General features: G+C 40.4%; 1 protein-coding gene across 2 annotated transcripts; it reads right to left on the bottom strand.

Moving 5' to 3' along the window:
* Window positions 1–1125: 1125 nt before the first annotated feature.
* Window positions 1126–14151, bottom strand: LOC136468023 (myosin-6-like). 2 transcript variants are annotated; one of them, XM_066466876.1, is made up of 39 exons: window positions 13889–14151; window positions 12920–13048; window positions 12615–12758; window positions 12344–12489; window positions 12027–12183; window positions 11873–11931; window positions 11618–11777; window positions 11259–11408; window positions 11033–11169; window positions 10803–10949; window positions 10574–10686; window positions 9815–9912; window positions 9615–9716; window positions 9129–9166; window positions 8893–9019; window positions 8638–8808; window positions 8418–8549; window positions 8227–8336; window positions 8082–8142; window positions 6993–7170; window positions 6698–6903; window positions 5982–6101; window positions 5710–5808; window positions 5153–5365; window positions 4883–5022; window positions 4641–4755; window positions 4507–4545; window positions 4333–4416; window positions 4090–4260; window positions 3548–3703; window positions 3283–3468; window positions 3027–3161; window positions 2875–2945; window positions 2695–2794; window positions 2559–2615; window positions 2275–2331; window positions 2065–2145; window positions 1723–1805; window positions 1126–1633 (listed from the first exon to the last, which is right to left on the bottom strand). In XM_066466876.1, the coding sequence occupies exons 1-39, from the start codon at window positions 13889–13891 to the stop codon at window positions 1519–1521; spliced, it is 4590 nt and encodes a 1529-aa protein (XP_066322973.1). In that variant the 5' UTR covers window positions 13892–14151; the 3' UTR covers window positions 1126–1518. The 2 variants fall into 2 exon arrangements, with proteins under 2 accessions (XP_066322973.1, XP_066322974.1); XM_066466877.1 differs by having other exon boundaries at window positions 9815–9872; window positions 10585–10686.
* Between the last annotated feature and the right edge of the window lie 640 nt (window positions 14152–14791).

Below are 14791 nucleotides of genomic sequence, written 5' to 3'. Positions count from 1 at the left end.
TTATGACAAGCCACAGCCAAACGAACATGCTGATGGATGATGGCATCCACCGGAAAGCAATCCTTTCCATTTGATTGGAGCTTCTGAATCACAGAGAGGCAATCAGAATTATCACCCTAATTATGGGATATTTGAGACGAAACGGATAGCAAGCCTGAGAGCAATTATCTCTGCAAGTTCTAGTGTCCTGTTCGCTTGGTTGATAATGCATGGCTGAAAGTACTGTTGGCTGATTTGTTGTGAGAGAAAAATACTGTTCGTTAGCTAAAAAAGTACGACTTACAAGCCAAGCGAACAGGACGTAGATCAATGGTCTTATTGTATCCCTGCCTAGAAGCAGCCAAAGAGTCACAATTGTGGTCTCTGATCAATGATCACTAAACCAATTCTCATTCTCTTTCTCTTTGATTTTGCAAATAAAGCAACGTTAACATTCACCTTCACCCATCCTTCCGGGGATTGTCTTTGTGTTGCATGAACACTAAGGGCATGTTTAGAACACGAGAAATACATGTTTCTATGTTTTTCCTGTAAAAATTTTGCATTCCAAACAGGTCTTGAACAGCCGTTGATTTTTGCCTTAGGCAAGTGTTCCTGAATAGTCGTTGATTTTTGCCTTAGGCAAGTGTAATGTGTAATATTTGTTAGCTGGAGTTACCTGATAACATTAGTGAGAGGATATATATGTACATAATATCCATGTGTTCTTTAGTATTTAATAAGTGTGTGGTCAACCTATATTTTTATATAGTTTTGAATTGAAAAATGGAACCTTTATTAGTTTTCTCTTCACGGTTAATCATTAAGATGATAAAATTTGAGTGTCAAACGACATTTGAGGGACAAAAATGGCTATTCCAAGTAGTACATAGCCTAGGATGTCAACTATGCTCTGAAGCATGTCTGGTCTGTTTGGTTACTGTCCTGACAGGCAAATGCCTACCAAACTACAAATTTAAACCACCGGGCACTCAAAATTGAGGGTCTGGATTGCTCCCTCGCCGGCAATAAACCAAACAGGCCCGTCTAACATGATCAGCACGCACGCGGCATGAACAAGTGCTACACAAGATTACAAGAACCCTCACACCGAGCTGTTCAGACAAGACAACTAGAAGATGTCATCAACGTAACTGCATTTGCAATATAGCTTTCCTTTCTTTTTCATTGCACTGTTGATTTACAGTATATAATTTACACAATCTATAATTGGGGAGAGCCTGCTAACATTGCCTCTATCCCTCCTTACCACCCTTGGGTAAAAACATTGATTTCATGTTGCCCTACAAAGAATCATTTGCCCCGCTTTAAAAGATACGGCTTTTTTCTAACTGTAAGGGCGGAATCCCATCCCAACCCTAACAAATACCTATATGAATTTTACAAAAGCTAGCTGAAAAGAAAAGATAACTAAACAAAGGCACACATGGGGTAGAAAGGATCAAAAAAAATATACAACAAATCAAGAAATGATCTGACAAGATATCTAGCAGCATAATGCTCGAGACTTCACAAGCCCTAATCCTGTAAAAACTGGAAGGCAGGGTTCTTGAGTAGCTCATCAACCGGTTTGATATCCATGAAGTCCTTCTCCTGCATTGAGTTGGTGATATCATCCACCGAGAACGGGATGCTGCATGAAGACCGAGATTGTCATATTGATCATAATCATCAAAGCAATATAACAATCCCACAGTTTAATGAGATGGTACTTAATGTTACCTTGAATTATCATCTAACAAGAATGAACCGCTTTCAGCACTGTTAGAATCCTCTGTCATTAGCACCCGCATGTTACTAAGAACCTGAAACATTAGATGGTCCAGTTACTTTTATTTTCCCTTACCGTGTAAAAATATCCAGCACAGGCAGGCAGCGTTACGATTTTTTAACAAAAAAAAAGAAATCACATCTACTGTTGACTATTGAGCAGTGAGTTTCAGCATATATCAATTCCATACAACTAGGGAATTTGAAGTTCTATACTTTACCCAACAAATAGAACTTCGACAACAAATAAGATTGCAGATATAATGGTGAAGCTCTTCAGAAAAAGGAACTCACGTCTGATGAAACACTTTGGGTATTATACTTGTCATCCCAGTATTGTGTACATATTCTGTACAGTTGTTGAACACTCAAGATCTACAAGCATAGATAATAGGACATGTATTAGAAACAAGATGCATCTATACTCTGCAAGTGAAAGAAAGTAGAGAGAACAATACGAGAGATTCAACATTTAAATGTATGTTTGAAGAACTAAGAATTTACCGGACATAGGTCATTGACTATCTCATCATAAGATATTCTGAACTTCTGGAATATGACCTGAAACGATATTAGAAATGTATCAATACACGAGTTTGCCTCTTAAAAAGGGAACAACAGTTTAAACTCAAGATCAAACAACAGAAATTGTTGTGTCTGTCTCCTGTCCAAACTATGAATATGAAACTTTAGTACATCCAAAGATAAGAACACGACTGATCCCAGAATTGTATCCAGAATCTCAGTGTGAATATATTAGAATGCAAATTTGGTAGAACTGGTCATACCAAAAATCCAACAGCCTGTCTGATATGCTTGAGCTCATCCCATGAAGATGCTGCATACTGTAACCACAAAACTTCAGTCATTAATCAATAAAATAAAATAAAATAAAGCAAGCCATGCACACAGAAAGCGGATCACCTCAGTTGTTGCTTTTGCACACCACAACTCCAACTCAGCTAGACCAGCCTTGACATACTCTCCGTTGCTGAAGGAGCAACACTCACGACGAAGCAATAGACTGCAGAACAAAACCGTACAACCATTGACCACGCTAGTTTCCACAAACATAGAAGTCAAGGCACTGAAAGATAAGTGCACCTGTTGAATAGCTGTACATTGATGTACGAAAAAATCTGGGTAAATATTTTCTGAGCTAAAACCAGGGGCACCTGAGGATAAACAAAGCAACAGTAAACACACATCCAGCAGATCAGCACAAGTGAATGATATGGAAACAATGAGACAAATACATGGTTATCTTGCAGTATCTTCAAGAGCTTATCCAAGCTTTCAATAATTTTCTGCCAGTGGTTGCTCTGACTCTGAGATTGACCGGATAATCGCCCAGAAACTCGCAACATGCTAGCTTTCATTGTTCTTGGGGCCTTGTGATTAAAAGAAATCAAGGGTGATAAACTATAAGTCTTTTTGGGCCGCATGTTTAGAACCAAATGTTAAATATGAATTTGTCAACAAGCAGTAAACAAATTAGAGAGGATACGTTACCTGGATACATAGCGAAATCAAAGATGATAATTCCTTCTTAATATTGTCTCGGACGATTCCATATATCTTCTCCACATAAGCAGTTAGCTGCTGCTTGAAAAGCAAGGCAGGATATTTGGCCTCAACTTGGCGCACAACATCTGTTGCTTCAACATGCATGTTGGCAAAAGATGCAGAACGCAAGCCCTAGACAAATGGATTTATGTTACGCCATATTCCCCAACTCATTAATTCAGTTTTCAAGCTGCAAAGGTCAGTAGCGTACTTGGGCCATTCTGCCAAATAATGATGTTGGCTGAGGAGGTTTCTTTCGTGAAACGCTACCAGGAGCACCAGCAGCCTTGAGACTTCTCTGCAGTAGGAACAGTAAGCTGGATGTATTGGAGAGCCAGTAAGCAAGGTTGTCATTGTCATCCTCGTTCTGCATCAAACACTGGACAAAGTGAGTCTGGCAGAAAGAACAAAATAATAAACTTGCCACTTGTAAAACTCAAAACACTGTAACTGGCTTCCAAAATCATAAAAGAACATAGCAGCAGCCTCATTTAAAAACAAACATGATTAACAACAGTGAAGTGTGTCATGGCTTATCTCTTCTGTAAACAACACAGGTGATTTAGATCTCTACATTAAGACTTGACATAATATGCCCATTTTTCACACATCTGCATTGTTCCATGCGGAGAGTAAATCTTATCTTTATCAACAAAGGTGGAAAGGGCAAAGGGATGGCTTGTTTATTTTCTTAACGGTCAATTTTGGTACTTTTGTTTCAGTATCATGACTAAATCTCCAGTGCCAGATTACCTCGATTGCAGATCCTATTAACTGAATGAGACGGTCAAAAACGCTAGTCTTCTCTGCCTCAAATGATTTCCAATGAAGAAGACATTTGTATATGGTAATAGCAGCAACTGGCTTCCCTGCACAATATCCAAGGTTTTTCCCTACACAGTCAATGAGTGCATCCACGTTTTCCTACAAAAAAAGATAACCTTCAGATAACCATGTTTACACAAGCAATTTAAACACAAAATTTTGGCGACATACAAGTTGCCTGTCAACACAAGATTTCCTCATCTTAGGATCACCATTCCCATATTCCTTAATAGCAGGAGGTGCACTTTGGGGTTCCTGAAAAGTTATAATTGAGACCAAAGATTATGAGCATAAATGAAAGTTCAAGAGACAAAAGGTAGATACTAAGATGGAAAAACTTCAAACCTTGTGCTCTTCAAACTCATGATAGCCGTTCTCCAAATTCTGAATAAAAAAGAAAACGGAAGAATTGAGTAAAGAAAAAAAAAAGAATTTCAATAGTAAGAACCATCATTTTCCAATCAATCCATTACATGTACCTTTGGAGCAATTGGAATTGACAAATGTTCAGACATGCTCTTGACTGGCGTGCTTAGCAGCGCTTGTCTTTGCACTTTCTCCTCAGATTCCATGGTGGATATTTTCTCTTGAAGCCTGAAGCAGAATAATAAAAGAAACATGTCCAGTTTTCCGCTAAAGAATTTAAGTAAACAACGTGTAACCTAAAACATACTCCAGAAAATGTCAAATCTATCGTGCAGTGACTAGGAAAATAGAAAACCTTAGCATTGCCATGTTCAAGTCAACGATTTTAGTCTCGGCATCCATTGCCTGTTTGAGCCTATCCTCACTGATTTTGCTTGTTTCTTGATATTTCTTCTCAGTATCATCGATCTTCTTTTCAAGAGAACTGACCAAAGTCTGTAGCATGGCAGAAAAAGTGACATAAACATAAGCATGGACAAAAACTAATAGAACTGAAATGTAAAAGGAAATGGTGTCTCCTGGAAAACATAAAAACATTCAAATAATTCTTATGTTCGGGTCTCACCTTCAGTTTGTCATTTTCATCTCTAAGCTTATTCATTAGCTCTGTATCTATAACAGGGACCTCTTTAATAACTGGAGCTAGCTCTGCAGCCTGTTTGGCTGCTTCCCTCTCCTGTACTAGTATTTCTTTTGTTTCTTTGTACTGTTGTTGCACCTCCTGCAATGCAGCTTGCAACTTTGCATTTTCTTGTGATTTAGCTTCCTCGAGATCAGCCTACAGCAAACAAGAATGCACCACATACATCATCTATCCTATAAAAGTAAATTTAAAAATCTACACATTTTAGTGTTATTAAGAGAATAAAACAACCCTCTAAATATTCAAATAAGTTTGGTTATTATCTCAGAAATAATGCAACAATTGTAGAAAATGGTATGACCAGCAGCCTTTTCAGGCAAGGCCATCAAAGAAGACTTGAACAAGTAACCCTTCGTGTACTTGAACAAGGAGGAAAATTTTTGGAGCATGTAAGACCAGAAGGTGCGATCTCAGTGACAAAAATGCTTTGGATTGCATGTACGTGGTGAGAACTGCAAACTTTACTGTATAAAACTCACTCGCATGCGCTTCTCCAACTGTAGCCGCCACGTAAGCTCCTCAACTTGTTTTTCAAGTTTATTCTTGGCAGCTTGCAATGCACCAGTTTCCCGGGCAGCCTGATAAACAGTAATATGAGCAAGAAAATGGTGAGTTGAGATGAGAAATATGTATACAACAACAACAACAAAGCCTTTAAGTCCCAAACAAGTTGAGATGAGAAATATGTATATGCTACAGAAATAGCATTGGTAGAACAAAATTGCCTGTCACCCAGTGTGCTTGAACTTACCATTTTGAGCTTACGGAGCTCCTTTCTAGCAACCTTCCCTCTCCAGGCACACTGTGTAGTAATTGCAGCTTTCTTTGTTCTTGAATAATGCAATCTTGCCAAGAATTGACGGCAGCGACTCTGGAATAGAAATATGAATATACACAAAGGTCAGCAACATTTGGCCTTAACTGTTGATGGGAGATAACAAGGATCATCACCTATACAATGTACATGTTACTTCATCAAGGTATGTATCATGTTTTTAAGAAATATTGTGGCACAATCCAATTATATAGAAAGGGTAAGTGTCCAGCCGGTCGATATCGTGGCAGGTACACATTAAAACGAGGAGAATGGAAGCATGTGTGTCAATTCATATTGATGTCTTCATTACAAACAAAGCCATAGATGCAATTTTCTCATTAAAAAAAAAGGCTTTGTTGTTGTTGTTGTTGTATGTCCGATTGTATAGAAGACAATATTAAGAAAACCAACTTTCACAAATTTTAATGGCTTCTCTAGCTTCCTACACAGGAAAAGATCCAGCCACCAATCATGTAAGAACTTAGAACTGCTGTCTTGGGTATTCAAGCAGTAAAGTTAGCATTGTATGTTTCAGAGTGGCCATTATATCCTAAATATACCAGTATCAAATTGTCATAACTGTTCTTTCCTTGTAGTAGTCCATTGCTTGTCGCCCAATATGAGCATGATTGGTTTCTTTGTCATATTACCTGGATGATGATTGCAGCTCTTGTTTGTCTTCTGAAGTGGAGCTCTTTACGCGCGCACATACCACGCAATCCTGATTGAATGGTAACTGCTGAAGCAGAAAGCTCATTGTATGCTTTTCTGGTAGTATACATACGGTACCAAGTCTGGATCTTGAGTGAAGCAGCTTCTCTGCGGAGGTTGTGATAAACTCTTCTTGCAAGCTCACCTATAAAGAATTAAGCAAAACCACATCAAAGGAGCTTCATGGGAAAAAATAGATTGGTTAATATAACAAATAGAACAAAATAAGCTCACCGCGACAAACTGTCTGGATTTGTAAAGCTGATCTTTGCAATGCAATGAAACTCTTCTGTGCCAAGAATGAACGTACTTTCCTCTGAATCATGCTAGCTGAACGCCCTAACACTTCATTTCTACGAGCATCAAGTTCAGCCATCTGACCAGCACGAAGGAATACTTTTGTCTTGCCAATCTAGATTATCATATTTGCAAAAGACATACAGCTTAGTAGTTAGTACACACATCAAAGAGTTCTTCACTGTATGGCTGAAAAGATAACATAATACTAGGTGCCAAAACAGAAGGTTCAGTCTGAAGGGACGATCTAATTACTATTGATATTTTAATTTCACATGTTTTATATAAAATTTTGTGGCTCTCGATGAGTTCCATCACTAGCCTACCCCAACTTACATGGATCAAAAGGCTCAATCATGGGTAATTGTATTTTAAATGTCTTCAATGTTCAATGGCAGGTCCACAAATAAATGTATAGGATTGATATTCTAAAGAAAGTTACAAATGTCTCACTATCTAAGAGTCCCTTTGGAAACTTTGGTGCATATACTTCAGAATCATGCAAGGTAGGATCACTGCAGTATACAAAGGCACAAATGTTTTACCTCTACCAGTCCTAAATTAAGTACTTCTGAAGTTCAGGTAAACTAAAAAAAAGAGTTTACAAAAAATATTTTACTTCTAGTTCTACAAATAAGTACTTCCTCTGTCCCACAAGAGTGACTGGGTTTATAGAAAATATTAGCAACATTTGTATCTCCAAATAAGTTTATTATGAAAATATATTCAACAATTCATATAATAATACTAATTATGCACCATAAATATTAATATTTTCTTATATATATTTGGTCAAAGCTGAAAATGTTTGACTTATCAGGAAGTGAGAATGACACTCTTTATGGGACGGAGGGAATACTTTTGAAGTTCAGACACACTACACAAGAGTTACACAAATTACCTTTCTAATCATTGATGAGACTAGAAAGTCTAATTATCAAGTATCAAAAGCCACATATCAACAGTGCTGAAGCCTATATGATTTACAGATGTAGAATTTAGATTTTTTTTAATAACATCCATTACCTGATAACCTTGAAGATATACCTTGTCTAACAACCTCCTTACAGCACTGACCTCATCAGAACTACAACAGTCGCAACAAACCAGATCAACATTTAGGCCTATAAATAAAATTAAGAACACAGTACAATATGCACTTGTGATTCACCTTCCACTCAAAACATCAGGCGCAAGAATACCAAAACGGTCTATGAACTCGTAGAATGTTCTTCTGGTCGGATATCCGGCACAGCTAATCCTAATCGCCTCCATAACTCCCTGAGGCAAGCCAATAATAGTACCCCAATAATGTAAATACTAACCTGCAAGCCAAAAGAAAATACTAATAGAAAATCTTACTCCGCATCTGAGTTGCTGAAGAACGTTCTGGTTCTCAAAAATTGCAGGCTTCAATAAATTATTGGGTTTTACACAACGGATGTAGTGTGGCTCAGTTGAACTCAGAGTTTCCAACAGAGATTGCAATTGTTGCTGCGTTTATGTCACGAGCAACAAAAATATTAAGACTTGATATCAACTGAAATCACATTGAAGCACTGAGAGGAAGCCATTTATTCACCTTGAACCTAGAACCAATGGATGAAAACTTTGAAGATTTTGAGGAATCCTCAGATAGAAGAGGGAAAAGGCCTGAAACAAATGCGCATTTTGAAGCACTCAACAGAGCCTGATGCTCAGCAACAACATAATCTTTGTTCTTGTCCAGAAATAATTCCGTTTGATAGGTGACCTACACAAAACCACGCTTTCACATCAGGGTTGGTACTATGAATGCTGTGAACCAAAAAAAAATGCAAAAGCAATCCATACTTACATCTCCTGCATAATGGCATATGGTAAAGTCTGACCGAGATAATTTTGGCTTAGCAAAGCGCTTGTGATTTTTGAAAGTTTGATACAATTTCTGAGCAAATGTCTCATGTGTCGATCTCGGCAACATACTGTAACACAATTGCAAATGCAGACAGGTTAAAAGTTATTAGATAGATTAGAGTCATATACAATTGCAAAATGGCAACTAAAAAAAGGAATATCATCAAACGTCCATACCAAGCTTCATCTAGAAGGGCAATAATTCCACCAGGTTTCTGCAAAGGAAGAATCAAGTACTTAGGTGAAACAAAAAAAAAATTACAGCAAAACAACAAGACCAATAAGTTTAAGTACTTTGCTAAATGTCTAATATCTTTTTCTATTGGTAGTGGTGATGGCAAGCTTTCGAGGAGAAAAAAGGATTGAATATCTTGAATTGGAACTTAAGGATCAAAGCAGCATCGGCAATGTTTGCTTGCTAAGCATACAGTCATTTACTGGTTGTCTTCCATAGCATATACGCTCTCATCTGAGCATTTGATGATGCAGTTGTATGAAACCATCCGCAGGGAACATGCAATATTTTAACAATGTGATGCAGGATGTGAACTTAGTGTCACTAGTTCACCAAATTAATGCTATTTTGATTTCATAAAAAATTTAGAAGTATAAAATAAATAGCAAACAACTACTCAAAACATCGTAGAAATCAAAGAAAACTACCTTCTCAATGAGATCAAGAACATCCTGGTTATCAATGAACTCAATGTAACTCCAATTAATTTCTTCTTTGGTGTACTCTTCCTGTTCCATCTTAAACACATGCTGCAGGAAGCAGAAATACAAAGTTAAAATCTACTTCAGAAACCACGAAAGAAATGAAACCATGAGTGGCACCAGCTAAGAAGGCTCCACAAACTTGCCTGATTGAAGTGTTGCTGGAGCTTTTCATTTGTCAGGTTGATACAAAACTGCTCAAAACTGTAAAATGCATGTGAGATGATGAGCACTGCAAATATACCTTAAGAAGTAATAAGAAAAAGGGATTAAAAAATGTGTGTGTTGTGTATGTGTTAGGGGGGGGGGGGGGGGGGGGGGTGCTAAGTATTTTTATTCATTATGAGTAAAATGTAAAGGTCTGAGTCAGTTTGCTGATCAGATTGAAACTTAGGGAAAGAAACCTTAGACATTGTAGTCAAGTCACCAGAACATACATACATGTAGCAGCAGAACTGTTTATACCGACTGTTCAACTAATAACAAACCAAAGTTGTCACAGAAAATCCATGGACATACAAAACAGTAAGTTCACACCAATCATCACTAAAAAAAGGGGGGAATACCCTGCATTCCTCATGTCTCACTTGTGAAAGACTTTCGTTCAAGTTATATTCTTGCCATGTACTATCCAAGATTTCACATTAAAAAAAAAAGCTAGCAGCTTGTAATGTTAAAGAAAAGGTCCAGGAAGAATGTGAAGACGCTAGGAGCTATTGTGGGAACTTCCGTTAGCACATTAAGTTACTTCTTCAGAACATGAGATATATATATTTAAGCCTGCTGTCAAAGAAGACTATAGATTTCATCAAAGATAAATTGCGCCCAGCTTCGACGCTTTCCAACTAGCTGGCCAGCCTATTGACAGTAAAACACTCAGCATGCAACCAATCATCAAAGCATACCAATAAAGCACCTGTTTGTCTTGAAGCTTTCAAACCCATAGATATCCAGCACTCCAATTAAGCATTTCGAGTTGGGGTCTTGGCCAATAGAGTTGTTGATTTTATTCACAAGCCTAAGATCAAAGGTCATTTGCCATATCAGTGTCAGTGGAAACATATGAAAAATAGCCATGAAGCTCCTTTTGAACAAGAACAGCAGACAGACAGTGCAAAATGTTGAAAGACTCACCAATCAAACAACCGTGAGTACACAGTCTTAGCAAGTGCATCTCTACTTCCCTTGGCAGCTTCAGGATCCAAAGTTTTTACTATATTCTCATCGCGAGTCACAATAATGCGCTGACACAACGAATCTTTTAAAGCTTTCTCATCACACCTACAATACCAAATTTGGAGCTCTTGTCAACCAGCATAACCATGTAGGAGTTTCTAAAATCTTAGAACTAGAAAAGAACATACATGAAGAGCTCAGCAGCTGTCCTCAAATGAAAAAGAGATTTTTCATCTTTAGGCTTTGATGAATCCCCATCATCCCCTTCTGCAAACTCGACGTTCCCCAAGTGGAGAATAGCAGCAACAACCCGAAAGATTGCTTCCTAGATGAAACACAACCATGTGGTCAAGGGCAAGCTCCAACTGATTTTTCAAGGGAGAAAGTACCGCCAGTCATTAATCAAATGTGTACCTGTTCTTCAGAACTGATTCCAATAATGTCCATAGCCTTCCTAGTTTCAAGGTACTCTTTAGATTCATCTAGGCCTTCAAGCTTAATGCAGTTGGACTGATTAAGGTAGTGAAATGTGCTGGGATCTCCGAGTTTGTATCTCTCACGCTCCTGATAGATGAAAATTGTAACATTTAACCACAATCTTCTTGCTAACGGGAAATATGATATTTAAATTTTAAATGGAAAAACAGGTATGGTATATTATTGTTACACTACAGGCAAGGCATGAAGCAGAATATGATTACAGAGTGTACAGTTAATGTAAATAAGTCCTATCGGAAAAGCGCATGGGCAGGGAAGGCCGGAAGGGACAGTACCTCAGGAGGGGCAGCACATATCATGTAGAAACAATGGTAGTTTCTCTCTGGGTCAGATATTTGACAGACACGGGATCTCTCAAGAAGATAAGTTCTTACGGCAGCTCCTGATATTTTCCCTTTCTGATCAAACTGGATCTCAACAAATTTACCGAAACGACTGCAGTAATAGCATCAACAGCAAAGCTGTTTAAGTGGCAAAAATCGCTACCCACAATATTAACCAAGATGGTCGTGTAGAGAAATGCCTCTTACCTTGAATTATTGTTTCTAACAGTCTTTGCATTTCCAAATGCTTCAAGAACAGGATTGGACTGTGATAGGAATATAATATGTGTTATTCAGTCAAACAAGAACATAATGGTCATGGGAATAGTTTTTCGGAACTAGGCGTCTAAGAAATTATCACCTGAAGGACTTGCTTCTCCACAGTTCGCCCTTCGGAAGCAGCCTTCCCACCCATGTAAGCAAGATAGCGCATGATCATCTTGGTGCTTTCCGTTTTACCAGCACCACTTTCTCCACTTACAAGAATCGACTGGCTTATTCCTTCATTGCGCATCAATCTACAACAGTAGAGTAATCAAAGATATTCTCCTCTCAGTCGAACTCGAAAGGTAAAAATGGAGATAATGACAGTGAATTTCTTTTATGGAGAGTACTTGTTAAGCTATATATAAGTATAAACCACCCATAAACTATCAACATATACCACAATGAACCTACCTATATGCAACATCCGCAACGGCAAAAGGATGAGGGCTTAATTCACCAAATTCCGCCCCTTTATATTGCTGCATCATCTGAGTGTCGTACAGATGGGGCAGTCTTCGGAAAGGATTTACAGCAATCAAGATATTCCCAGTATATGTCTGGTTTAATAATGAATAAGTTAGAAACACGTGTCCGAAAATGCATGGCCAGCTCAGTTAACAAGTAGCCGTGGAGAATATATGGAAACATATAGTTAGGCTATACGGTTATTCTAATAACTTACATAAATTTCATTCATATCATATCTAGATTTCAAATTCTGAAGAACCCCAGGTTCATGCAGATAGGCAAGCTTCGTCATGTCATCGACTCCGCATGGCGCTTCCTCGGGATCCTTAGCGTGGACATTAGACGCTTTCGCCGTAACCTGAACAAAGGGCCAGGTTTCAACTCAGTGTGCATGCCATTCGTAACTGTTAAGTGTCTTGCCTATAATAGAAGGTTGCCTCAGCTTGGGCGCAGCCCTCCTTAACCGTTTGCCTTTTACAAGCCTAGCACTAACCCGAAACTTGCCAAAAAGCAACATACCGTCTTTTCATTGGAACACTTGACCGTAACCGTGTCCCCGTTGACTTTGACGACCTCCCCATCAATCCAGGCGACGTCGGGGTCCTGGACCCAAACTTGGGATCCCACCGCAATGGAAGCTTGCGCCGCCTGCAGGAAACACAGATTGACATTAAGGGCCTGTTTAGAATCCAAAAATTTTTGCGCAGTAACCGTCACATCGAATCTTGCGGCACATACATGGAGTACTAAATGTAGACGAAAAAAAAAACTAATTACACAGTTGGTCGAGAAATCGCGAGACGAAACTTTTGAACCTAATTAGTCCATAATTAGACACTAATTACCAAATACAAACGAAATGCTACAGTGAGCCAAAATCCAAAAAATTTTGGATCTAAACGGGGCCTAAAGGATAGTCGCACGCGTATTATACGAGAAGAAAGACAAAACATAAAATGCCGAGGGCTGATGCATCCAGATGCCCGCGTAGCGGCTAAATATGGCAACCATAGGCACTAGGTTGAGTCCACCGCCCATTTGGTGGCGTGGTGTAGTTGTCCTGGGAACGCCGATCAGGAACGTTAGCAAAGCACCAGTCAACGCCCGTGGCACTAGAGTTCGTCAGAAATGGCACCCTCATTTCTCAGACTCAGACGCCGTCCAGATCTCCATGACAACGCTTGGAGCGGGGAATGGGTCCCCATTAGCACTCCAGATTTTTTTATTGGAGAAAGGATAAACCGCCGTCAGCGGGCTGCCGGTTTAGGGTAAACACGCGCGGTGAGACAATGTGTGCGTGCACGTGCACGGACGCCGGAAGCTGCTCCCGGATCTCACGCGCGAGCCAGTGCCTGAATCGAGCACCAGCACGCGGCGAGCAAATCCGCGGCAAGCCGGGAGGGGCAGAGATTCCGAGGCGCGGTGGCCCGGAGCAAAGCGAGAAAGGCAGGGAATCCGAGCGAGCGAGCGAAGGGCGGGCGTCCTTACCATCACAGCAGAACAGCCCAAGCCCGGGCGGATCTCGGCTCCACGTCGGCCTGGCAGAGGACGGAGGCGGCGACGGCGACGGCGACGGCTGCTGCGCCGGAGAGGCTTCCCTCCTCCGAGGTGGCGGCGCGACGAATTCGGCTCGACGGACGGCGTCCGGCGGCGAGGCGCGGGAGGAGGAAGGGGGCGCGCCCTTGTGTTTGTTCCACGATGGTTTGGTTTCTTTCCTCTCTGGCGGAACGGAGGTAGTATGAAAAGGTAGGGAACGCAGCTAAGTAGAAGGAGGCGCTTTTTTTTTTTTCCTCGTCTCTGTCTCCTTTTGCTTCCTCCGCTCTTCGTTTACTTCCTCGCTACTCTGCGCCGTTTCGCCCGGGTCTTTTGGGCTTTCCCTTTCTCCGTTGTGGGTTTCTTTGCGGGTTTGGGTTTTCTTCTCCAGCCTGCAAATGGGTTTTCTTTACAGGAGAGATTAGCAGCTTGTTCGGTTGGCTGGTTCGTATCGTTGCTGGTTCGTGAAGAAGTACTGCTGGCTGGTTTGTGTGAGAGAAAAATACTGTTCCGGCTAAAAATTTACGATCGTTTACGACAAGCCACAGCCAAACGAACAGGCTGTAGAGATGCATGGAGATGGAACTCCTTCCTAAATGAAAAATAGGACAATGCCATTTTTCCTATGATGTGTCTCCTGCGTAGGTGACTGATGGTCGGTCATCTCCAACCTCGCGCCCACCCCCACCTGCTTCGTTGGCGGCCGCGCCTTCTCCGTCCTCACGCCCCACCCCCGCCTTCTTTCTCCTCGCGCCCCACCCTCACCTGCCTCACCGGCGGCCGCGTCCTCCTCCTCATCCTCGCCCCCGCTGCTGCCCAACGCCACGCCATGGCACGCTAGTCGCGGGAGCTCCGGAG

The sequence above is a fragment of the Miscanthus floridulus genome, chromosome 7 (assembly GCF_019320115.1).
Source record: "Miscanthus floridulus cultivar M001 chromosome 7, ASM1932011v1, whole genome shotgun sequence".
Classification (NCBI taxonomy): domain Eukaryota; kingdom Viridiplantae; phylum Streptophyta; class Magnoliopsida; order Poales; family Poaceae; genus Miscanthus; species Miscanthus floridulus.
Note: the sequence above shows the minus strand (reverse complement) of the source record. Positions and strands in the feature narration are given on the sequence as shown.

Bases quoted from the DNA above. Each gene is read 5' to 3' on its own strand.
- LOC136468023 (XM_066466876.1), bottom strand. The intron at 9,020-9,128 runs GTATGGACGTTT...ATTGTGTTACAG, and splicing joins GCCCTTCTAGATGAAGCTTG to TATGTTGCCGAGATCGACAC. The intron at 2,616-2,694 runs GTGATCCGCTTT...TTGTGGTTACAG, and splicing joins GTGCAAAAGCAACAACTGAG to TATGCAGCATCTTCATGGGA.